Source organism: Vombatus ursinus, unplaced genomic scaffold (assembly GCF_900497805.2).
Source record: "Vombatus ursinus unplaced genomic scaffold, bare-nosed wombat genome assembly UNPS02014847.1, whole genome shotgun sequence".
NCBI classification, from domain to species: Eukaryota; Metazoa; Chordata; class Mammalia; order Diprotodontia; family Vombatidae; genus Vombatus; species Vombatus ursinus.
Window position 1 is genome coordinate 14,806,503 of NW_020954625.1, and position 26,760 is coordinate 14,833,262.

Consider the following 26,760-nt stretch of genomic DNA (forward strand, 5'->3'; position numbering starts at 1 on the left):
ACGGTTTTGTGTACCTTTAGAGAAGAGTGCATAGTTGGATGAGAAACATGAAGAAAACTCAGGTAGTGACTTCAGGCCCTGCCAAACCCAGGAGCTGAGGAACAGTGACAGCCAGTGTGTTATTAGACAAAGAATACTGAGTTTGGAGTCAAATGACCTGGGTTCAAATCCCACACTCTTCTGTATGACCTTGGACAAGTCACATAACTCCTCCAGGTCTCAGATTTTTCATTTATAAATGGAAGGAGTTGTACCAGATGACCTCTGAGGTCTCTTTAAACTCTATCCATGGTCCTATGAATATGGCTTACATTTCCTTTTCACCCAGAGGCCCCAAATAATGCCACCCGCTCAGTTTACAGGGAGGGTGGAGGCTGAGGAGAAAACCGCTTATTCCAGCCCTCCCTCCCATCCATTCTATCCCAACTATTGATGGCATGTCAAGGATGACATGTCAAGCCCTGGATTAATCACTTATGCTTTGATTAGTGTCCCCAAAGCACTTTCTTCTTTATACTTTTTTTTTTTTAAGAAAATGAACATTAGGGGGCAGCTAGGTGGCGCAATGGATAGAACACCGGCCTTGAAGTCAGGAGGACCTGAGTTCAAATCTGGCCTCAGACCAAACACTTGACACTTAACTAGCTGTGTGACCCTGGGCAAGTCACTTAACCCCAATTGCCTAAAAAAAAAAAAAAATGAACATTACAGATAGAAGGTCCCGACCACGTAAGTCCCACGTACTTATGTTCTTCTAATAACTTCACATGTTGGTTTTTATCCTTTCAAGAAAGGTACTCTTCCTGACGGTTGGTAGCTTTTGAAACCTAAAAGAGCATCAGCATTTAAAATAGCAACTGCTGACCAGCTGATGCTCATGAGACTACTTCTATTTCAAATACTTGATCAACTTTTTTTTTTCCCTTAAAAATGAACAGTGAGAAATTATGGTGTCATAGAGAGATGTTGGTTGCAAACAGAGCTCTAACCTATTAAACTTGGCAAGCTAAGGGCAGAATGAGGTACAGCTTGACATTCGTAGAAGGTCAGTTACATCAGCAATTCTGTGCCTCCATCAGCCCAAGGTCTCATCTACTGCAACTTCTCTCCAGGGCAAGGACACAAAGGTGTCACTTATCTAAATATTTTGGTTTTTTTTTAAGCAATTCAGATCAACATCTGTGTCACTCTGTGCAGAGCATTAGCTCAGCACCAGAATTTGTATAGCCGAATGAGCGTTCTCCTTCCAAGTAATCACCCTGGGAGGGCATGCACTTATTGCAATGAGTTGTCCATTGGAGCCATCTTTGTGAGCATCTGGAGCTAGTGAGACAGTCTCCTTCAATGCTTTATCATCTTTCCTCACTTTTTAACAAAATGGGCACGATTTCCCCAGCTGGAGGGCCCTGCTTAGGACCCGGAGATGGTGGTCCAAACACGATGAGATGTGCTGGTCATTTCCAAGTTGAAGGGACGTCAGGGAGATCCTTCATTGACCACTGGGATCCCGACTTCACAAGCTTAACTCTCAAATGTCAGAAACACCTTTTTATTGGGTTTTTCAAAGTATTTTTTAAGAGAGTAAAAATGTGATTTGTAGCAAGTTAGAATTCATGATGACCAAGGTCTCCTTTGTCACATAACACCCTGGCGGTTTGTAACGTCCCTCTTTTTTCATCTCTTCCAGCTCTGACCAATGTAGGGATTCTATTACCTCGTATCTCAAAGGAGAGACTGGCAAATTCGAAGCCAACGGCAGTCACCCCGAGGCCTTTCCCGAAACCACGGCGAAGTCTCACGTCCAAGAATCACAGAACGACGTCGGCAAGCCGAGGGACAAGGAGCCTCAGAAACCAAAAACCCCAGGTTCTGGCCGCAGCGACGGGCCAGCAGCCTACCAGAAATCTGTGGAAGACACTAGCAAGCAGTTAGCAGATGAGATCAAAACCGCCGTGCCTGTCAGTGTGAAAAAGATGAATAGGACTTCTCCCGGGGATGCAAAGCCACGGCTAAACCTCCATGAGGAAGAGGGAGCTGTGGTGCCTGAGCACAAGGTACAAGGTCCAGTTCCCTAGTGCTCACTAATTAAAGGTTAACTTCTCTATTCTGCTCTCTTGAGGAGGGCTGTGCCCTCCTAGCTTGACTTCCTTGTGGCCCGAGGAGTTCGATATCTATGTTAAAAGCCCATGGGGTCAGAATCTTGAATTATATGATAATGGCTTCTTCTTGGCAAAGAAATGAGCCAAGAGAGAGCTCAATGAATCATCCTCTTCCCTTGGAGAGACCAAGTATGAGTGACCTACCCAATGTTGTGTTGATTGGCAAATCCAAATCTAGGATCCAGATCTCCTGATTCCTAACCTGAGCTTCCTTCTGCCCATCTTATCAAGAGATGGCTGGCCCTTTCATTGAGCCTGCCATTGCTTCAATTTAATAATATAATATAATTATTTTCATTAATTAAATACAGAGGCAGCATGGGATGACAGAAAAAGCAGTGCACTAGAAGGCAGGAGGTCCAGGTTTACACCCCTGCCTTGACATTGCCTTCCTTGAGTGAGCTGCTCTGAGCCTCAGTTGCCTTATCTGTAAAAATGGGGGTAATAAGAGTTGTGTGGCCTACCTCATTGTAAGTAAGGGAGGTGCTTTGTAAACCTTAAAGTCTTGTAGAAATATGAGCCGTTCATATAAACACGCAATAGTAACCAACCAGATCTGGTAGCTTCCCCCATAAGGCCCTGTGGTCATACAATGGCTGTTCTTTAACCACGAAGGCATTTAGAAGCAGGAAAATATTTCTGCAATCTAAAACGAAATAGGAATTATTCACCATTGTGAAGCGACGATACGGAATTAGTACAATTCCTGGCTTTTTGTGGCCTTGTTTAAAAACTTTCTGCACTTGTTTTTAAAGGTCTGATTTATGAAAAATGGAAGGAAATTTGGGAATTTAAAAGTTTATTTTTGAAAGATCATTTTCTGAATTGTTGTAAGCATACGTCTTTCCTTGGTGTAGTTATTTGCTCAAGTCAGTATCTATGAGAAGGTTTCTTGGGGTATCTGTCTCTGTGCCCTTCCAAGTACATATTCGTATTCTTTGGCATTCGTAAAACGGAAGTGATAGAAAGTTCATAGAATCTGGGAATCGTGCTGGCTCCCTCCAATCTCTGTACGTACTTCCTTGATTCATATATTGGACACTTGGCTAAGCCCTCACACCTCCCAGGCATCATAATCTAGCCTGGAACCTTCAAAGAGAAGAGTGAAAGCTCTCTGATCCGTCTGACATTTTGATCATTTTCTTTTGGTCTCTCCATTGGGAGAGAGGATTTTCTTAAAAGATTTCTTTAAGGTTAACTTACCTACTTCATAAATTAATGATATCCTTTTATTTTCTTCCTTTTGATGACTACAACCCACCTTTTTGCCATTTTTTTATTTTAGCAGAAGAAATAAAAGGAGATTAATTCATTTAATGAGCACTGGCTAAGCACCTACTATGTGCCAGGCACTAGGCTAGGTGCCAAGAATACAAGACCATAATTAAGTAGTTTTTGCCTTCATGGGAGCTTACTTTCTGTTCAAAACTCATTTTTACCATGAGTCAGTGAGATGCCTATACTATAAAGATTGCCGAGATCTGTGATTTTATTTGGGAATGTTAGTGGAATAATAGTATGGATGATTGATAGGCTGATGCATTTTCTGACCCTTCTTTTTATGGTGGCTCTTTAGAGACAGGACATTTCTAGGCATCAGTTCCCTTTTATTTTAGTTTTGACCAGTATAGCAACTTGAAGGGCAGTGTGGTGTAACGGATAGAGATTTTTGGAAGCTATGACTGATTGCTCATTGAGTTTAGATAGTAGATACTATAGTTCATTCACATACGGCCTTTAGAAGATTCCCAAGAGTTTGGAAGTGAGGTTCTCATCCACAGGTGGAATCAAGTGATCAGGCATCTCAAGCAATAGAAAATGATGACCATTTGAAAGATTCACTTAAACGAGTTTTCATCCTCATTATGAGAAGGAGCCCTAGCCAGTTATTTTCAGTCATAATTAGTAAGGCATTGAAAAGCAAGGTGAAGGTAAACTGCTTTCTCATTCATGTGGAGTTGAGACCCACATCCTTTCTACCCCAAATAATGTGAGCCTAAGCTAAAAATATATCAAAAGGGTCCCTGCTGTACCCTTTGTGGCTACAGCAAGTATTAATCAACAAGGTTGTCAACTGTATCATCTCAGAAAACAGCCACCCTTTTTGTCCCCCCCAAAATCAGGTTAGAAGTCCAGGTGTGGCTCTTACATGGATCGCTGCTTGCTGTTACCAGGTAAATAAGCACCGCTTCTCACCCCAATCCCCGCAGCTGCTCATGGCAGAGACCAGTGGGGAAGTCCTCACCCACCACCTTCCGCCTCACTTAGTGAGAAGCGTTCTCTCCGCTGTGCTCCACGGGACAGGCAGGGAGCAGAATGGAGACTCTCTCCCACGCCACCACCGTGGCCTTGGCCACCCTGGGAGAGCTCACTCTGAGACCCTTTTGTGGGACTACAAGACCATCCTTGCCTTGATTTTGTAATGGAAGCTGGTCGTATTTTTCACTTTTTGTCACAGTTTCCAAGTGGTGACCTTTATGTCTTAGAAAAAAAAATGGTTTTGACTAATTTAGCATATGGCTTTTCTGAATGTTCCCCTTTGCTTCCTCCTCCTCCCCATTAATGCCATTGTCTTAGACGGTAACTTTCCTTGGGAAAGATCAGTTCTGTACCCACTGGCATGTTATAAGGAAAGGACTTTCTAATCCTTTTAGCACTGTGGAAAGAGCAGCTATTATTGTTGTTGTTGTTGAATCTCAAAACCATGTCTTGATTTAAGTAGCCCCTTCAGAATGCCCCAAGTTAATGTTTTAGTATTTCTGGTAATTAAGGCGCAGCAGGAATGCTAAATTATCCACATGCAGTAAATTCCTTAAACATTGAATTCCTCCCAGGGGAGAATTAAGTGGAAGATGAATTTTCCTGCAAGGCCAGGGAAGATGTCACCAAGACCTCTACACAGCTAATCAGCTCTTTCTTCCTTGAGGAAGCCTGGAGCTATGCTATCATCTGCTTTCGAATAACTTTTGCCAATTCAAAATAATTGATACTGGCTAATCCTGTACTATTCTGGTATTTTTTTTTTCTTCTGATTTCTCTCTCTGCCTGCTGGCATTTTAATTTTCTGTTCCTGTGGACTTTGCTACAACTACCGTCTACTGGGCCATTATGTTTTAGGGGTAAATAAGTATACTTAGAAAATCAAGTATTATTTCCAGAGCCCTTCCACTGAAAATCAGAAATGGAATCATCTCAGTGAATGCCATTGTCCACTCTATCAAATTCATGAGTGAGTGTGTTTTTTCTTCACGAGGCAATGACTCTCACGCACTAGGCACTTCATAATTATTTGTTGAAATTTAATGCATCTTCTCAATTTTGTTCTTTTTAAATTTATCTTAAGTACCTAAGGCAGTGCTGTTTTAAGGAATCCCGATATATCCAGATTTTAGTTTTGCTAAAATACTCTATTTTCTGAAGTATATACAGACATACACATATGTGTGTATGCACCATGGTTTCATCCATATTATACTAGATTCATGAAATAACCTACTCATTTTCATTTGTAGAACTTATAAGAATGATGAATGACTAGCTAATAGACATAAATAAAAAATACCATTATAGTTATGTATAAAAATCATATTTTTAATAGAAAACTATCTCCAATCTCTAAATTTCCAGTAATATTTTCAAAAGTCCCAGCTCCTTGTCTTAGCTGTAATGAGATTGCTTTTGTCAAGAATTATGACTTTATTTATCTCTTGATGTTTGAATATATAAAAACTGGCTCAAAATTAAATTTTGTTTTGAGTTTTTGCTAGTCTGATCCAAGGAGTAGAAATCATTTCCAACATCTCAAATAGTTTTTGAAGTCTTGCAGTTTGTGACTTTGTGTGTGTGTGTGTGAAATTCCTTCTCCCAAAATTTCCCCATTCCTTCTCCTCTCTTCACTCTTTTCTTTTCTCTCTTCTGCATACTCAGAGTTACCATATTTCATTTCCCACTCCAGAAGTTTTTGCCTTCTGGGTATTTCTATTTTCCTACCAACTCAGGTATTTATCCATTCCCTATTAACTAATCCCCTAATGTGTGCAGAGCACTGTTCTATGCACAGAGCCTTCTAAACATGAAAAATTTTATTTCCTCAAACCACAAAAAAAAAATTGAGGAAAAGAGTTTCTTTCTTGATTTCCCATCTTAATGTGTCTCTTCTTTTAAATGTGCTGATGAAATTCTACCCCAAATGCATTTGTCAGGACGATAAAGAGAGCGAGAGTTATTCAAGCTCAGAGGAAGAACGGGGTGTCATTACCCGAATTACCCGCCGACGTTTGATTATAAAGGTATCCCACAGTTGGATTGGAGTGGGGGACTCTGCTGGACTTGATGGAAATTCCTTCTTAGTGGATTTTGGTATCTAGCATGTCCTGCTTTTTAAAAACGGCTAGGTTAACCATCCCAGAAAGTCTTGTACTACTAAATCAGCTGTGTCGCATGGTAGAGTGTTTCCATCTATGCCAACATTTGGCAGTAAGCGAGGATCTTCACAAGGCCTCGGAGATTGGGTTAGACGTGTTTTTTGACGGGTGCTGGATTGCATGAACAACTAATGCATCTTGGAGGGAGAGGTCACTTAATGAAATTCAATACTGATATTGCAGAATGCCTGCCCAAGGACGTGAGGAATATAAATAGGACCAGAGAATACAACTCTTTCCCTTCCTGGTCCCAGATACCTATTGCTTATACTTCTAGCTTGAGAGATGGCAGTAAGGCCTTCATTAATTACAGGCATATGGAAAAGGTCAGGAGGAGTCCTGGCATGTGACAGAATGAAAGCCAAGGAAGCTTCCCATGTGTGTGTATGCACGTATATGTGTATATGTGTGTGTGTGTGCATGTGTATATATATATACATATATATGTACATTCTTCAGAAGGCTAGCATCCTATGTCAAACTGGACAGTGACCATGAAGGGGTGAGCGAATATTTAGCCATAAGAGACCTAAACCTAGATGCAGTTAGAGTCTAGTTTAAGATGTCATGGAGTGATCATGCTGAATTTAGATACTACCTGGACTTTATCCTAAAACATGCCAAAGCCCGTGAAATACTAATTCCCACCTATAATCAGCTAAAAAGCCTTTCCCATATCCCTTTAGAGATAACATTATCATGATTAGAGAATGTGGGGAAATAAGGGAATATTTTCAACAAAGCTTTGTGTAAAATAATGTCTGGTATTCCTAGATTCACATATATATGTGTCGAGATACACATATGTGTTTGCGTGTGTGTATATACACTCACATGGGTATAAACTAATCTCCATATAAGGATTCCTCCAGGCCACATATTGACTTAGTTTTATTTTATCCATGTTTTATTGTATTTGTATTTGTTTTGTTAAATATTTCTCAGTTATATTTTAATTTGATTCAGACCACACTCGGCCCATATACATATACATAGACATGTATGGGTGACCTTTCTGTTCTAGGAGACCTTCAATGAGCCTTCCTCCCAGGGAGATGGGCCTGTTGCATGCGCTGTGTGTTCAGAATCTGTGGACCTTGCCAGATGGTGGGTTTTATAAAGGGCAAATGAATGAAAGGGGGCAACATCCCAGATTTGCCCTTGGATAGTGAGTTCTTTCAATGACTTCTAGAATAATGGGGGAGAAAATAAGCCATCCTCTGAAATCACATGTGGGAAGAAATATATCCAGGGAGACTCCCAAATTAACCTCAGGCCAGAGGAGGTCTTCTCACACCGTCCGTCAGGAGGCAGCTTCCCGCCCAATTTTATATGAGCAAAGCCCAGTTATTAGTGTCTGAAATACCTGACTTGTCATACTAACTTTACCACAGTGAGACGGCTGGAAAAATCAGGATTTAGAGCTCAAAGGAGACAGATTGCTTCCTTTGTCCCCTCCCTCATTTTACTGACGAGGAAGCTGAGACGTCCAGTCGCAGGGACTTGCTCAAAGTCACAGTTAAAAATCCTGTAGCCATATTTAAGGTCAGGCCCTCAGTCTCCAAATCCTGCTCTTTAACTTTGCTCCTACTCCAAGGCCTGGCCCATAGTAGGTGCTTCATAAATGCCCATTGATTGATTGAATCCACATGACTATTACATGTTGAAATTCTTTACCTCATCAGCACTTAACTGCTTCAAGAAGCCATGATGTCACCAATGTGACCACACTCTACTGTAACAGACAGTCATAATGAGTGGCTGCATCTAAAAGAATTAATTAGCCGGGCAAGGGGGCCGATCTGGGTGATGAGGCTCTCTGGACACAGCTTAGTTGTGCCTAGGTAGGACCCTCAGTCTAAAGGCTCATTCTTGGTTTTAATCAATGCTTCCTGATCAATTGATTGCCTGATTGCCGACATTGAGCCCATTGCCAAAACCATACAGATTTACAGAGCAGCAGAGCTAGAAGGACCTTGGGGGTCATCTAGTACAACCTGGACCCAAACAGGAACCCAGCCTGCATCCTTTCTGACAAGTGGTCACCCACATCCTTCGTCTGAAGGCAATCAGGGAGGGGAAGCCCACAATGGCCCGAGGCAGCCCTTCCACGAAGGGAGCCCAGTTCTCTGCCACCACATGGCCCCAGAGGAGCATAGTAATACACAAAACAACTCTATGGAACATGGAGCCCCACATGGTCCATTTTGGAGGCAATATCTCACACTGGGGTCTCCAGGTGATTGAAAGGTGGCTGGAAGAGTGAGCTCTGGGGTCCATGGACTTTGGTTCAGATCCCACCTCTGATATTTATTATGACGTTTATTGTGTGACCTTGAGCAAGTCATGTAACGTACCTTTAGGCTTCGGCTGCCTCTTCTGTCTGAACTAGAAGGTCTCTGAAGTTACATCTAGCTCTACATTATTAATTAACAGGCATTTATTAAGTACCTACTATGTACCAGGCACTGTGCTAGGAACCGGGGATGTATAGACAAAAGTCACTCCTAGCTCTGAAGTATTAATTAACAAGCATTTATTAAATTCTCATCGTCATTATTATTGAAGCCTCTAGTAAAGTAGAGAGTCTGCGTTGTTTGCGGCTGTCTCCTGTGGCCCACCTTCAGATAATGGGCCTCTCCACGCTGACCTAGACTAATTTTTGATGGTGGACTCTGAATCCAGCACCACCTCAGTGCCATAAGGAGGCATCAAATAGTGGGAGGAGGGGAACCCAAATGAAAAACCCCAACAAATTAGAAATAGCTATAGTCCGAATTAGGCTTTATATGTGTAAATAAACCAAGTCAATTTAATTGCCATCTGAGTCTTATGTTTTATGGGCAAGGAAACTTGCCCAATGCTTTCATTTTAAGTTGAGAAATGAGACGCTGAGTTACTATAAAGACAATATTGTTTGCTTGCTTGACCCTCATGGCATTTCACCAGTGCCTTGCTTAGAGGAAGGAATCCATCTTTCTACCTAGGCATGTGTTCCTTTTTTAAGAGGATCAGCATTATCTTGCAGTGACTGTAGATAGAAGCCCATGAGTGACCTGAGTCATGGGCTAGATATGGAGAAAGGCATCAGAACATCAGAGCGGGATTTCACGCACAGTGTGTAGCCATGTTCTTTTCTTTTCTTTTCTTTTCTTTTCTTTTCTTTTCTTTTTTTTTAGTTTTTAGGCAATTGGGGCTAAGTGACTTGCCCAGGGTCACACAGCTAGTAAGTGTCAAGTGTTTGGTCTGAGGCCGAATTTGAACTCAGGTCCTCCTGACTTCAGGGCTGTGCTCTATCCACTGTGCCACCTAGCTGCCCCAGCCATGTTCTTTTCATTGTATTTCCAGAACATGGCTGACCTTCCACTTACCTCCATCTAAGAGCCTAGAATTTTAAGGCTGGCAAAGACCTTAAGAGATGACCTTATTCGTACCCCTCATTTTACACCAGGAAACTGTAAACTGAGGCCCAGGGCTGCTGGCTTCCCTAAGGTCGCACATACAGGAACAGAGCCACGTCTTCAAACTTCAAATCTGCCATTCTTTGCCCTAGTACAAGGGGTCTTATTCTAGGATCCATGACCTTTTTTGTTTTAATGTTTTGATAACTATATTTCAATAAGACTGCTTTCTTTTCCCATCCTTTGTGTATTATTTTGTGCATATAAGAATATGATTCTGAGGAGGGGTCCATAGGTTTCACCGACCTGTCAAAGGTGGTGTGTTGGACATATAAAAGGTCTCCAAGAGCCCCCACCCTATTGCATAGGTCTCCTGACTGCCCCCCAAGTCCAGTGACCCTCCCATGGTATTACATTATAACACAAGGACCCAGAGGGTCATGGGGTCCAGGCCTTTCATTTTACAGTTGAGTCTTACAGAAGCCAAGGGATTTGTTCAAGGTCACACAGATGATTGTAGCAGATCATAGCTAGGCACAAGGGGTATGTGTAGGCACAGGGAACTCAGCAGAGCCTTCTGCAAACCAGATGAAACAGTGGACATATTTGCTAAATAAGGGCCAAACCAAGAAGGCATCTCCCCCACTCCCTCTTCTTTCAGGTACCTCACAAAGTGGTTGGGAGGATCAAATGATGTATGTAGTATGTTTTACCAACCTTAAAGTTTTCTGTAAGAAATATTATTAAAATTAATTGTCATCATCACTGAGCCTGGTCAATAGGCCAGTCATAGAATTGCCTAATCATAGTGAGCTCACACCTTCATCTTGTCTAGAGGGACCCCAGGAGGAACTTGGTCAAGCCTGGCTAAAATCCAGATGACCAGTATCGACAACCTCAAAAATATAATATGGGATTAGTCCAGCATGGCCAATTTTTTTTTTTTAATTGTGAGGCAGTTGGGGTTAAGTGACTTGCCCAGGGTCACACAGCTAGTAAGTGTCAAGTGTCTGAGACCAAATTTGAACTCAAGTCCTCCTGACTCCACAGCCAGAGCACCACGGCCTATTCTTACAGAATCTTTGTGGCCCATTGAGATCTCCATGTGTATCTAGACATAAAGGAGGTGAGACATATATGCACTCATGCAAGTCACTCGAATACCAAACAGACCACAGGAAGCACTTAACCTGGGCTCAAACAGGCTTTGGTGTGGCTGTATAGAGCCCTGGACTTGGGGTCAGCAGATGCAGGTTCAAATCCTAATCCAGGCCTATCCAGGCCTTTCTAGGCTCTGTGACCCTGAGAAAGTCACTTTCAGTTTTCTCACCTCTAAAATAAGGAGTTTAGGTTCTGAGGCCCAGAACAGTTATTTGACTTGATCAGATAATAAAACAAAGTGAGTTTGAGCACCTGGGGAGAGGTACCCAGGGAGAGAGCAGGAAGAGCACTGGGTCTGAGGGCCCAGGTTCAGATCCTGACCACGGTTTCCCATCTGTGTAACCTAGAGTAAGTCCCCATCCTTCTCCAGACTTAGGGGAGTCAGGCTGGAATGAGGCTAGATCACTGGTCCCGTTGCACAAGTTTTAAAAAGTAATGGGACACGGAACATCGGTCAGTTTGGGGTTTTTACTTCCTTTTTTATTCAATTCGGCAGTTATAATTAAGCTCCTACTGTATGCAAGGCAATCACTAGGAACTTATATCACAGAAGTAGAAGGAATCTTGAAAGTCTATAGAGAAGGTCCACCAAAGTTGGCACCCAGATACTTGCTAATCTGTGTTAGCAGATAAATAATGACTAAACCACCTCCAGAAGGGACCATTTCATGAGTAACCCCTCCCTGGGTTCGACAGCAGTGAGTGTTAGATGCCTCAATCTCTGTGGGCCACTAGATGAAGCACTGAACTTGGAGTAGGGAGGGTCTGAGTTCAAGACCTGCCTCAGGTACTTACTAGCTGCAGAACTCTGGGCAAGTCACAGCCTCAGTTTACTCATCTATAAAATGGGGAATAATAGAGTTTTGGTATCAAATGAGATAGTATATATAAAGCACGCTGCCACCTTAAAGGGACATATTCATTACTGTTAGGTACTGATAATAATGTATAGGCTAACTAATTCCCAAGATATAATTTCCCAAACCTTTACAATTTTTTCAGAACTTCTCTGTTTGCCCAATTTTTTTAAGTTTAATTTGCACCTTTCACTGAGAAGAAAAGATTTTTAAAGGGAGAAAAATGCATAGGACATTGTCTTAGTTGGGGTATTATAAAAACACAAAAACAGATTTCACAGTATCCTACACTAATTTACTGTAGTAAGGACAACAAAGTTTTCTCTTCGGAGGGATGATTTGAACTACTGCTCTCAGTTCTGGCTGGGGCTGTTAGATCTTTCTTTACAAATGAAGTAACGTGAGTTTAGAGGTATGGAGGTAAGAGAGTGGGGCGGACTGGGTGTCTGGACTCCTAGGTTCAAAACCCAATTTTTCCATTATCTTTCTGACCACAGGCGACTCACTTTCTGGGCCTCAGTTTCCCTGTCTGCAAAAAGAGGGGGTTGGACCCGGTAGATTTCTAACACCCCTCTCAGCTCTGTGCACCATGTTCCTGTTGTCCAGTTGATTTCCAAGGGCCTCCTAGTTCTATCGTCTCTGGTTTTGTGATTCTTATTCTGCCCCTATCAGATTCTACATCCTTGCTTCTTATAGCTAACCCTCCTTCATGTGCCTGTACAAGAGCATGTTTTCAGTGCTGCCTACAGTCATGGAACCAGAGACTCCAGCTCCCTAACATTATGGAAATGTTCCATGCTGCTCATAGAGTAGGGAAATCTTCCCAATGCTCAATCAATGGCTTCCCAGAACCACTTGGTATGCTACAAATATTTGGTTGGTGTCTTCGTATTTTTTCCCCTAGAGTATTAAATGCATTTCATAGTCCATCTTATTTCTTAAATTTTGGCAGTGCATGTGTATGGTGTGTGGAGTGGTGTGGACCTCTCAGAATACAAGTTCGGTTTAGTTGCTAACCTCTATGACACATTCTTTAGGGAGAGGAAGCAAAAAACATTCCGGTTGAGTCTGTTACAGAAGAACAGTTTACTGATGAAGAAGGCGCCATCATCACGAGAAAAGTAATGACTGCTGGGGTTTTGTACTGCTCTTGCTACTCAGACTTTCTGCATTCCAAAAAAAAGCTTGACTTTTTTTCTGCTGTTTTATCTTTATCAATGGGAGAAAAATCTTTTCCCTTATTGATCCCCACAGATCACGCGGAAAGTAGTGAGACGTATCACTTTACCACAAGAGTCGATATTTGGTGAAATGGTAATAGCGGGTGCTCGCAAAACGGGGGGAAAGGCAGCGGACTAACTCAAGGCTGTGTGAACGACCTCACCCGTGTGGCTGAAAGACTGGGCTTTCCCAGTGTGGTGGAATGAAATTGTCTCACCTTTGAAGGGAAGCAAGAATGGGCTTTTCTGCTTAAAGTTCTTCCAGAATTCCATCTCTGTTCAGCTGAAGACAGAGAGATGGGATTCTCTTTAAACAAACAAACAAACAAACAAACAAAGGAGCTTAATTAACCTGCTTTGGCTGTTCCTGTGTGTGCTTAGCACAGAGGAGGCACTTTATAAATGTTGATGGGTTGACTGCTTGCACAGCCGTTGAGTGTAATAGTTTCTTCCCTACCAGCTTTCCTGGGTATAGACATAAAAGGAAATTTGGGGTTTTGTAAGATGGAAGCATAAGAAAGTAGGACTTCCGTGATAAGTAAATTCTATGCTGTATTCACCGTGTGATTCCCTCAGAATGTCCAGGGACAGAATAGCAAATCTAACATGGAACATCAACCCAACAGAGGAGCTTCACAAGATGGATTTCTGGAAACCCTATCTTTAGTTTACCTACTATTTGAACTTGACTTCTATGTGTGGCACAGGAGAATGAAACCCCATCTCTCACTTAAAATTGTCTCTGGCTTCCTTTTCTCATAGTGCTCCCTCTTCCTTAGCTCTCTATAAACTCTATTTCATTGGTGTTGGGAAATCCCAAGGAGGAAAGTCCTTATACTGGGACAGGTCGAAACTTCTTCAGTGTATGGTCTTAGAGCAGATGTTCTCGACCTTGGGTCTATGAACTTGTTTGTTTGTTTTTTAATATATTTAGATAACTGTGTTTCAATAGACTTGACTTTCTTTGTAATCCCTTGTGTCTTATTTTATGCATTTAAAAATATTGCTCTGAGAAGAGGGTCCCTAGGTTTCTCCAGACAGCTGCAAGTGTTCGTGATACAAGCTAGGTTAAGAACGCCTGTCTTAGAGAGCTGCCTGGGTTACTAAGATTTTAAAGATCTTGCTCAGGGTCACTCATCCAGGATATGCCAGAGGCTGGGTCTCCCTGATTCCAGAGCCAGCTCTTTATCCTCTCTACCCACTGCCTCTCCATGAGCCACTGTCCCTATACCAGTGAAATGATAATACCCATGGAGGTGATGGGGTGGCTATAGTGACTTATGGTAGCAATGAATAGAACATGTATCATTAAAAAGTAGGGGGAAAAGGAACCACCCTGTGTTTTCCCTTGTAATAGTGTAAAAAGTGAATGTCTATAGTTCATAAATTTATTTCTGAGACATATGCTTTGATAAGAGGCGCTGTGTAGCTGGAGCTCTAGCCTTGAAATCGGGAAGACCTGGGTTCAAGTCTCATGTCTTACAAATACTGAACGGGTGACCCTAAGCGAGATACCCAGGTTTAGCTTCACAGTGCCCCAAACAAAGCTGTCAGTTGAAGAATATGTGCAGCTCTATGATGGTAGAGATCGTTTCCGCATCAGGAATTCCTCATACTGATGAAGTAATAGGACCAGAGCAGGAGAAAGAAATGATAAGAAAAAAATAAACAAAAGTTTCTAGTGGCATTATGGGAAAAGAACCTTCACCTAAAGTTGGAGACGGTTTTAATAATCCCATGTGCTTGGGAGGGGAGGAGCAAACCTCCCTTAAAGGCACAAACATATTGGTTCATTGTTTTGTGGTACTTATTCTTAATGAGCTTTTACTGAGTTATTTTTCAGCACAATAGAAAAAGGTTTCTCTACTGGGTCTGCCCCAGAAGACACAACTTGGCAATATTTGGGGGTTAGTGATGGTTTTCTTCCAACTTAGCCACATAAAGAGAGCATACCGGGAGTTTTTCTTTCATCGCTAACCTACTCACTTTAAAGGAATGCTTGCTGTAAAACAGAAATGTGTTGGCATTTTGATGGCATTCCATCCCATATTGTTGGAGCTATGCTAAGCAATTAAGGCAATGGACTGTGCAGAGTTTGGGAAGTGGCTTGATGGAGTGATTAAAACTGCTTTTAATTACCCTAATACAGCCTCGTGGGACTCATGGGGAAACTCTGGTTTATGACTCCAAACTTGTTCTGCATAAAATCTTAATGAGTACATTCTCTTTAAAGCAGGGAGAAGGCTATAAGGTGAAGACAAAGAAAGAAATCCGCCCTGTAGAAAAGAAGAGCCACTCATAACGGCAGGACGGAACGGTCAGTCAATGTCTTTCTTGAAATTTACAACCCTGTGACTTCATGAATGGGATGACCCCATTGTACCAATGGCAGAGGACCCAGGGAGCTTACCACTGAACACGTGATTTAACAATAGGAAGTCATCTTCCCATTGAATTTCTTCCTTCCTTCCTGTCTCTTCCTTTCCTTCTTTTGTTTTCTTTCCTTTTTTGCATCCTTCTCTTTCTTTCTTCCCTCTCTTCTTTCTCTTTCTTTCTTTTTCTTCCTTCCTTCCCTCCTTTCTTTCCTTCCTTTTCTTTCCTTCCCTCTGTCCCTCCCTCCTTTCTTTCTCTTTCATTCTTTCTTCCTTCCCCCTCCCTTCTTTCTTTTCTTCCTTCCTTCCTCTCTTCTTTCTTTCCTTTCCTCCCCCTTTCTTTTTTTCTGTCTTTTCCTTTCTTTTCTCTTTCTTTCTCTCTCTTTTTTCCTTTTTTTGTTTCTTTCTCTTTTTTCTTTCCTTCCTTTCTTTCTCCTTCCTTTTTTCCTTCCTTCCTTTCCTTCCTTCTTTTTTTATTTTATTTTATTTTTTTTTTGGTGAGGCAATTGGGGTTTGCCCAGAGTCTAGTAAATGTTATGTGTCTGAGGCCAGGCCTGAACTCAGGTCCTCCTGACTCCAGGGCCGGTGCTTTATCCACTGCACCACCTAGCTACCCCTCCTTCTTTCTTATCCATATACAGTCTGATTACTTTCTCTTTTCTTGAAAGAGTAAACAAGGGAACTACAAAGCTCACTTAATGATATTCACCCCTTATATTTCTGATATTACCAGCTGAGCCCTGAAATGTCTTTGTCATTTGTTTCACAGTCCATAAACTCTCTCCTTATTAGACATGCATCTTAAGCACAAATGACGTGTGTCCAGACTGATGGAATCCCTACTTTTTTAATGGTCCCCTTCTCTCAGGGATCTTCGACTTGTGCAGAAATCCAGCCACCTAATAAAATTTAGCAGGCTGACTAAATATTTGCCCACCCATAATTCCCACCAAATGGTTCCTGTGATTTGTATTGATCCATCCACCCTTTGGTGTTTTCACAGATCAGTAACTAACAGCTTGGTTTCTATTGAAATAAAACTAAAGGCAAGTCTGAATGGAATTTTCATTGCAATCCCTTTGTACTGTTTTCTTTAGTTTATATAAAGTCAAACTTATTGAAAAGGATGTTTAGTGTACCAAGTTTATTGGTACAAAGAGTGCCAGGCCTTTTACCTGGGGGTGTCCAGTTCAGGGTACAGCATCAGGCTAGTTGAGAGGAATGCTCCATGTGGAATTGGGGTTTTTTGTGCTTAATGTTTAATAGTCTTTGTTTTAACAAGTCATTTTCATCTCATTTTAGTACATTATTACTGTTTTTGTTTGTAGCATGATTTTATACAATATCATTTATTAAATAATTAAGCTATTATTCATAATAAGAATAAGGATAGGAACTGGACTTTCTTTGCAACCAATTATCTTATAGTTGCCTAAAGCACCAAGAGGTTGTCAGGTGCCCAGGGTCACACCACAAGCAGATTTCAGAAGCAGAATGGGCACGCAGGCATTCCTAGCTCACACAGTTGTGCCACACTGTCCAGTCATGGTGTATCCCACCTCAGTGCTTGCCGTAGGGTCTGGCCCATAGTAAGTGCCTCATAAATGCTTGTGGCTTAATTCTTTCCCTGGCCTGCCCGAGGCTGGGCCTCATCGGGAATGTCTGTAAGTATCTCATGTTATCAAATTGCTTTGTCCTTCTGAGGGATTCCGTGAATACAGAAGTGACCCTTTCTTTTATTTTTAACCCTAACCTCGAATGCCTTATGAATAATATCACTTCTCGGTTTTGCAGAGCTGGCCCCTGAACAACTGGGCTAGATTAGAACAGGAGGGAGAAACTCAGGCTGCACCAATCTGTCTTTTCATTTCAATTTGAAATTAAAAAATAGCCACGTGGGTTCCAAAAGGGAAATGAGCAGTGCAGATAGGCTGGACGTTCAACTTGACACAATTCTGTGGCAGCTCACTTTCCATGAGGGTTTCTGAGATTCTGGCTCAGGAAGATGGTGGCAGTCTCAAAACACTGAATGGGAGCCCAAGAGGAAGGTCAATGGGCTAGTGACACTGTCAGAGCTTTGAGAGCTCAACAAGTGACCTTCTTGTGGGAATCAATTATTTTTTCCCTAAAATAATTGAAACCATGGAATGTTGCCCATTGTCACTACCATTTATCTATTGCCACTGATTTTTAAGTTTTCTCCTCTTGTTTTATATATATTGTTTCACATCTAAAGCCTGACTGCTGGAGGTTTCTGGAATGCTGATGGCTGGTTTTAAAGGATTCCACACAAGAGATTTACAGATGAGGAAACTGAGGCCCCAAGAAATTAGGTGACTCGTTTGCCATCACTGAAGCAATAAAGAAGAGAATTCAGTATTCGAATCCAAACTCTGACTCCAAATCGTGTACTCTTGACTGTATACCCAGTGTTTAGCACAGTGCCTGGCATGCAGTAGGTGCTTATTTGTTGTTTATTTATTGACTGAGTTCTGCCTGTCTAAAGCTACTGGCCTCATTCACGGGAAGGCAAATGGCCCCAAAGTAAATCGCTACTAGAAGTACCAGGATAGGAGCAAAAGACAGAAACATTGTCCACTCAATAGGCAGCTGCACCAGTCAACTGACATTTGTTAAGTGCCTACTGTGTGCCAGATATTGTGCTGAGCTCTGGAATTGCAAAGAAAGGCAAAAAATAGTGCTCGTCCTCAAAGAGTTTGCAATCTAATGGGAGAGATAACCTGTGACTAAATAAAATATCTGTGGGATAGATTGGAAATTATCAACAGAAGAAAGGCACTTATGGAAAAAATTGGGAGTTTTTATTGGGCCACATATTCAAACGAAGTAGACAAGTATAATATAGCAGCCCCCAAGGGTAACATGATTTAAGGCAACGTTGAGAGGCCAGGAAGAGGGAACTGGTACACCCAGTTGTACTCTGCCCTGGTCATATCATATCATACTTGGACCACATGTTCAATGCTGGATGCTGCTTCTAAAGAAGGACATTGATAAGCTGTAAATCAACCAAAAGTAGACAAGCAGGACCACAGAGTCACAGAATTTGAGAGTTAGAAGGGACTTCAATGGCCACGTAGTGAGTTTTTCCTCTTTTTTGGTGGGTTTACTGTAGCTGAAATTCTCATCCGGGCATGGATTGGACTAGTGGGATTTTAAGGTTCCTCCTAACCCTGGGATGTGGAATCCTAAATGGGTAGGGATGTAAGAAAAGCCAGAGGGGCAACTAGGTGGCACAGTGGGTACAGCACCAGCCCTGGAGTCAGGAGAACCCGAGTTCAAATCCAGCCTCAGACACTTGACACTTACTAATTGTGTGACCCTGATTGGCTCCAGAAAGAAAGAAAGGAAGGAAGGAAGGAAGGACAGAAAGAAAGAAAGGACAGAAAGACCAGAAAGGGGTGATAGTTTGGGAGAATAGGAAAGGAATCTAGAAACCTGAAATATCAACAGAGGAAGGACCAGATTCAGTAGGTCCAAGGGAGAGTGGGAAAGTAGGGAGATGGCAGTACAAAGGGGTGTCTCAGGCTCTTCAGCTGTTCTCAGCAATGATGAGATTCAAGGCACCACAAAGTCAGAGCAGAGGGAGGACAGAGAGGTCAGAGAATGGTGTCGATTGGATCTCAAGGTCCTTTAGGATGTGGGCAGGAGATGGGGTCAGAGAAGAAAACTGTGAGCCAAATATTGGCCACATCAAGGGAAGTGAGAGACTGGCCTAGAGAGAGGTAGGGTGAAAGGACAAGGGTGTGGAGAGGGGTTGGACCATGGAGACTTGAAAAAAGGAAACTGAATGATGATGACAGAGTGGAAAGTGGATGTGAAAGAAAAGGACTCAGTGAGTCTGGAAGGGAAGGAAGGGGGGAGAAGGCACAACCCTTAGTGCCCAGAGCTAGCAACTGGCAGCATTTTCATCTCAGGAATGTGAAGGGGAGGAGAGGAGTTTGTGGACATGTTCATGAGGATAGAAGATGGTTTGTTCTAAATAGAAGAAATTCCACAAGGAAAATAATAATAACAACCCTCTTCCTCATTAACATAATGCCTTCAAGTTTGCAAAGCATTTTTGTGGAATAAATTTTATCTGGAAAGGAGCTTAGAGATCATTTTCCCTCAAAACAACCCTGTAAGGTAGGTAATAGTGATAGGGGCTGGACTTGTGATTTTATTACTTTAGGGAACTCCCAGGTGAGGAAATTGCCTCTACCCATGCAGATTGATACCTTCTCTACAATTTAAGTCTTAGAGAGTTGCCTAAAAGCATGGAGAGATTAAATGATCTGCCCAGGATCTCACATCCAGTAGGTGTCAGAGGTGGCACTTGAACCCAGGTTTACGTGGTTTTGAGGACAACCCTCTATCCAACACACAGGGGTTGGAAGTGTGCATGTCATTCCCGTTTTACAGATGTGAAAACTGAGGCTTTCAGAGGCTAACCATGTCACACAGCTAAGTATGTAAGGTGAGAATAGAAGAGTTGAACAGGGGAAATGACAGAAGACGAGTTAAGTGGCAGATACATTGTTTTCCTATCTTTATATTTTCAGTGCCTTGCAGATGTTAGATGTTTAATATGTTTATTGAATTTGGATTTGTTTAAACAAGTGGGTTTAGAAAGGAAGCGGAAAATCAGGATGTAGGCTTGGGGCATGGATGAGTAATACAGGGGAGCTGGAGCTGAGAGGCAAGAATTTGTTAGTGGCATTTGGAGTATTAGGCAACTCCAGAGTTGCTCAGAATATTGGTGTGGGCTGGAAAGCTTTGCTCCCCTGTAATGCCCTGATAGGCCTCATTTAGTCTAGTGAGCTCCATTTTCATCAACACAACATCCATAGCTCTCACAAATGGTTTATTCTTGGGAGTTCAAATGCTGCTGCCTCCATCTTGTTCACTTTGTCAATTTTCTCAGCAAATTCTTTCGTCATCAATAATACAAAGGTCAATTTCATTGCCCCTCAGCTGGTGGGATCCATTCATGAGGCTTTCCTCTATACTAAGCCTTGGAATGAATCAACAGGTGTTTATTAAAATGCCTATTGTGTGCCAGTAATGTGCTCTGATACGAGTACAAAGGATGAAATCGCCCTGCCCACCAGAGGCTTGCCCTCTAATTGGGGAGACAGTATGTACATATATAAATACACACGGTGTAAATATCAAGAGAATAGTTAGGAAAGGCAGGGGGTGTGGACTTGCAGAGGAACTGTGGTGACTGGAAGGCAGTCTCTTTGGATAACTGTCTCCCATCTTCACATGTTTGCTCATGCATTCCTCAGCTTGAGCTGCCAAGTGCCAGAAAGAGACTTTGCCAGTCCCATGTTGCTGCTAAGCTTTAGTTCAGTTCAGTCCACCAGCGACTAGCTAATAGCTGGCCATACCGCATGGGCCAGGGCAGCTTAGATGCCCTGAATTCTGACTTGACAGGAAGCAGCATACCATGTTGGGCTTAAAAAAATGAAATGTAAAAAATAACAGATTTCAGAAGTGAAAACACCCACCCCCACCCGAAGCACAAATGGAGAAGTGTTCTTTTCCGTATTTAGAATGTTTTCCCAAGTAACAGACTGTGTGTTCAAGTGCTGCCTGTCCTCCCCCAACTACCTACAAGAAGTGGCTTGCTGTCTGACTTGGCCCTTTTTAAAATGATTTCCTTGCTTTGGAGATCTGAAAGGCATATAAAACTGATAGAGAAAACAGTCAAAACAACTGGCTCCTTTTCTAGCATTGTCTGTACAATGGGGGAAAACGATTTGAAATCTTCCTGCTAGAACTCAAGTTGGATGAATGCCGCCTCCCTCTGTGTCTTTCCATCAACTGGTTCTTGTGTTTCATAAAAGCATTTGGATGTTTTACTGCTCATCATGCCTCATGCAAACAATGAACACTTCGTTCAGCTTGGGCTTTCAAAAAAGCATATTTTTTCATGCATCATCATATCTGGTGCAAAGCCCTTTGCCCATTACACGAAGTGCCTTCTCCACACTGGGATAATGGTCCCAAATGCAAATCAGCTTACAGCAGGAGGGCCAAAACATTTTGAAGGTACTGGTAACAAGAAATGGACTTACTTAGAGGAACTAAAGTAATTGACAAATATCCTTCCTTTATCCTTTGTATCATCTAAACTATCTCCACGCTAAGTGATTTAATAATAATAATTTTAAAGTATTCAGAACATTCAGTGTTTTCCTTCTTTCAGGTGGCAGAAAGAATATTTCCCTTTTCATCTGAAAGTATATCAGGGAAAATCTTAACTTCAGTGCATTAATATAGAAGGCACAAATGGAAGAGGAAATTAATGGTATTTCTATAGACAAGAAGACAGAAGTAGAACATATTTAATAAGCTTGTTGCAGGAAGAGGCAAGAGCTTAAGAAAAAGACTCCTCCGCATGAGCTCTCTCTTGACTGGTGGGTTGGACTCTATGCCCACGGAAATCACCTTTATTCTTTGACACATCTACAGAACCATCTATGGGGGTGTGGAGTTTGAAATCAGAGTGGAAATTGCCAACTTAGTGTTGAGTGATTCCTTGACTAGTAGATGCCAGGCCAGTAATTTTCCTTCTCCACCAAGATGCCTTTCTTGAAATTTTTCTGCCAAGTGCTAATATGTTTATGATATTACTTTTATCACTTTTCTAAGAGAATGTATATGTGTTTGTGTATTGTATATATACATATATGATACATGTGTGTATGTATGTATATAAATACACAAATAATATTAGTTGTTCAAAAACATTATTAACTCCACACCATTAGGTAAAGAAAAGGCCTTATTAGATAAAATATAGAGTATTACATATTCATTCATTGGTTTTTCTTTTGACTTTGAATGAAACCTAAAACAAAGTCACGTGCGAAAGTTATCTTCTCTCACCGATTGTTTTTCTTATCTTTCCATAGGAGTATATGCTTTTACTGCCAGTATTCAAGAGAAGGAGTCATGGAAGAAGAATCAACAGGAATTGAAAATCCACTGAGGAGAATGTGTGCGTGTGTGTATGCGTGTGTGTGTGTGCGTACGTGCGTGCGTGTTTGCTGCTTCCACGCATTAACCGCATGGTTTTTATGCAAAAAAAAAAAAAAAACAGAGAGAGAGAGAGAGAGAGAGAAAAAAGAAAGAAAAAAAAAGGAAAGAAAGACACGTCCCACGCATTTTAATTTCGCATGAGCATGGAAATCCCCTCTCACTTCCAGGATCTGAGAGCGCACCATTCATGACGCAGCACACACACAAGACACGGACCACACTCTTACCAGCTTCGATTAATGTCATCTCAAAAAATCACAATTCCTGAGGCCAGACGGGACAGAAGACAAGACAATAGAAGCGACTGAAAGATACTCAGATGGCTAAATCCACAGCAGCTCGCCTTATTTCTCTCGGACCCAAACTGTCAGGGCATAAACACTGTTTGTTTCTTTTTTAAAACATCGGTAGTTTTGCTGTAAATAAATAACACTGTATAAATTCTAACAGAAAATAGAATAAATATGAATAAGGCACTGCCTCTTAGGACACAAACAAAGTATCACAAATGCATTTAACAGACTAGGTGGTCCAAGGGGCTTCACCTATGAGGGAGACTTGGGGCCGGGGATGGGAGGGAGTGGGGATCTTCACCAATTCTTGTATATTAGCAATTATAATGTTTGTATATGCAAAACTGCTAGCTTGATTTTAAAAAAATCTTTAAAATCTGCTGCAAATTTAAATGATTCCCAAAATGAGGAATTCTGTAGTTCTGTGAAAATTTTTCTGCAGAGTACTAATATTTTGATGCATGTGTATCACCTTATTTTGATTAAAATCTTTTCCAATTTTGCAAACACTACAGTATACCACGACACGGAAGAGGAGATTTTATCTGTAAACACAACGCCCTTCATCTAATATTTGTTGCTGTTGCCAATTTTTCAATGAAACAACCTAAAAAAGGAACAAAAAAAAAAAAGAGACTACCATAGTTGCTTTTGGGGGAGGGGGGGTGCTAACTGTTAACTGCTTACAAAGCGGGGTTAATGCTTGCAGCTTTAGAGATGGGTTGGTGCTCAATAGAAGCACAAGTTTTGGTATTTAAAAAAAATGAACTGAACAGAAAATATTAGCTCATAGACTGGCAGCACGCTGTAAAATTATTACCGTCTTGTGTACTGGCGCTCAGATGTAGAATCTTCCAGCAAGCCAATCATCTGTAACCATTCTAGCACTGTAATATTAGGTTCTTAAGGCTGCTGTGTTTTAAGGGGCATTTTTATTTGGGTTTTGGTGAAATACTTTAATTTGTTGATTATATTCATATCAAAACAGCATTCATTGACAAATAGCTCTAATGACATATGTATGAAAAAAAACACACTGGATGATCTAGTTAATTATTTAAGCATAAAAATAAATTGTGTTAAAACTCTTCACTGATGTGTGCTCTGAAGTCTCCTTGTGCTTGTCTGGCCGAAGGTAATTATCCCCTCCTGTTTTTGTTCATTTCCATCTCTGGTGCACCAAAACCACCACGGCAACTCGGTACAGTGGAGAGAGCCCCAGCTCCGGAGTCACAGACCTGGGTTCAGAGCCTGCCTCTGATGGTTACCCGGGTGACCTTGGGCAGATCACTTCCCTCAGTTTCCTCATCGGTAAAATGGGGTTGGACTAGATGGCATTTGAGGTCCCCCGGATAAAGTTGTGCGTGTGATGTGCCCAGCTTCACCATCTGTCACAATCTCGCTTGATGCCTCTCAAAACGAAGCCAGTCTCTGGTTTTCCGTTTGATCGTTCTAGAACGAGTTCTGTCTGCCGCTCCTCTGACGAGGGGGGCTCATTCACGTTGGGCGCGAGGATTGTCTGGTGAGGGCCACGGGGTTTGCTCTCCTAGCTGTACCGTCCAGATGTTTTCGGATGAAGGTCATCCTGCCACAATTAGCCAGAGTGCAGGAAGCTCTTTTTATGGCTCGCCAGTGAAGCTCGATAGGCAAACAGATGCCCAAGTCAAGGGGCAGAGGGTCTCAAACCAGTTATGTGCGCAGTGTGCCTATGTTCAAAGGCAAAAAGACACTTTTGTAAAATCATAGAATAGAAGAGCTGGAAGGACCCTTCTGAGACGTGTAAGCCAGCCTGCTTTAGGGATTTTTTAATAATTTACAAAAAGTATTACTATTAAACATCTGCCACCAATAAAACTTGGTTTACAACTACTCATAATAGCTTTCAGGGACTTTGTGTCTCCGTCAGATTTCTTTGTTCATTGACATTGACCTTTTCTTGTGGATGATCATGGCGTATAGTCCGTATGTCTGGTTGTACTTTGATTTACATTATTTAGTAATAAGAGTTAACGTTTATGTAGCCCTTTGTGGGTTACAAATCTGGGAGATAGGTGCTCATCCCCATTTTACAGATGAGGAAACTGAGGCTGTCAGAGGTTTAAATAACTTATCTAGGGTCACAGCTAATATTTGTCTAAGATAGGATTTGACACATCTTCCTGATTCTTCCACTGTGACCCACTGTTCCTTACAGGTGCCCATCTTAATTTCATTATTTTATTCTATTAATTTTGTATTATATAATTATATTAATATAAGTATCATTAACAATTCAATTATATTCATAATTCTATTATATCAATATAATTATATTGATGGTTCTATTATATTATCTGTTATAATTATATTCTATTATATTAATATAATAATTGTTATATTAATTTTGTCCAGATCTGTCATTTCATTAATATGAGGAATTCCTCATTATTTGGTTCTATTAATTCTTTTGTGGAGACCTGTTGTTTCATTAGTATGAGGAACTCCTGGTATGGAAAGTCCCTCCACCAATGTAGATCAACCACTATTCTACAATTAAGTTTTAGAGATTTCCTGGTGGTACTGAGAGGTTCATCCACCTTTGTCCAGCATCACAGCCAGGATGTATGAGACAAGCTTGAATTCAAGTAGTCCTGACTCCCCAGCCAGCCTCCTGTCCACTATGCCCCATTTCCATTCTATTATCCAGATTATCACTTTTTTTTTATTAGTTTTAGCCGTCCCCTGTTGGACATTTAGATTGCTTTCTTCTCCCTTTTTTTTCAGTTGTAAATAATGCCAACTCTCCCCCCCTACTCCCCCCCCCCCCCATTCATACTAGAAGGACCAGGTACATCAATTGATGAAAAAAAGTTATTTTTATAATTTTACTATAATTTATCCTATCTGTTCAAATGCACTTCAAATACCAATAATTACAAGCGAATGTTATAATTTTACTTTGAAATAAAATTTTCATCCTCTATTTTATTTGTCTTATGAATTTAAAAAAAAAAAACAACCCATCTTAGTAACAATTGATGCAACTTGGTCCTTCCGAGGCATTTTTTTTTTTTTTTGGCAATTGGGGTTAAGTGACTTGCCCAGGGTCACACAGCTAGTAAATGTGTTAAGTGTTTGGTCTGAGGCCGGATTTGAACTCAGGTCCTCCTGACTTCATGGCTGGTGCTCTATCCACTGCGCCACCTAGCTGCCCTGAGGCATTCTTAAGGTCCAGGTGAGAGAACCGAGGCCTAGAAAAGGTAAGTGACCTGCTCCGAACCTACTGAGGTAAGTGGAGACCTGGGAATCCTTTAAAGTGTTTTGTCTGCTCGTTTTCACGTTACATCTCTTTCCTGATATATGCCATTTCCTGTCCAGAAAGCTACCCTCTTATAAGAAAGAATGAGGGAAGAATTTCAGCAGAATTAGCCCTCCAACAAGCCTGACAGCATAGGCGGTTGCTGAAAGAAGGTGCTTGTTCAGTTGTGTCCAGTCCTTCGTGACCCCACAGACCACTGCACACCAATACTGTCCATAGGATTTTCTTGGCAAAGATACTGGAGTGGCATACCATTTCCACTTTTTGTTGTTGTTCCTGACAGTTATTTTTTTTAGTCATACGTTTTGCTGTCCTGGTTTGGCTTCCTTCACTTTGCATCAATCATGGAATGCCTCCTTGTATAGCCTTCATACACATTGTTTCTTACAGCCTAGTAATATTCTATTGCAATCTCCACGATTTGTTTAGCCATTCTCCAGTCAATGCTCATATACTTTGTTTCCAGTTCTTCGCCATCTCTCTCTCTCTCTCTCTCTCTCTCTCTCTCTCTCTCTCTCTCTC

At 41.5% G+C, this 26,760-nt stretch overlaps 1 protein-coding gene across 8 annotated transcripts in view; it reads left to right on the top strand.

Annotated features, from left to right (window-relative positions):
• The window catches only part of ANK3 (ankyrin 3), a 568,906-nt gene extending 544,874 nt beyond the window's left edge, over positions 1 to 24,032 (top strand). For all 8 annotated transcript variants that reach the window (XM_027840580.1, XM_027840579.1, XM_027840582.1 and 5 more), the window contains 3 exons: positions 1,688 to 2,054; positions 15,456 to 15,539; positions 22,521 to 24,032. In XM_027840580.1, coding sequence (XP_027696381.1) covers positions 1,688 to 2,054; positions 15,456 to 15,524 — 436 coding nt within the window. In that variant the 3' untranslated portion in view covers positions 15,525 to 15,539; positions 22,521 to 24,032. The remainder of the gene's footprint in view (positions 1 to 1,687; positions 2,055 to 15,455; positions 15,540 to 22,520) is intronic.
• The last annotated feature ends 2,728 nt before the right edge of the window (positions 24,033 to 26,760 follow it).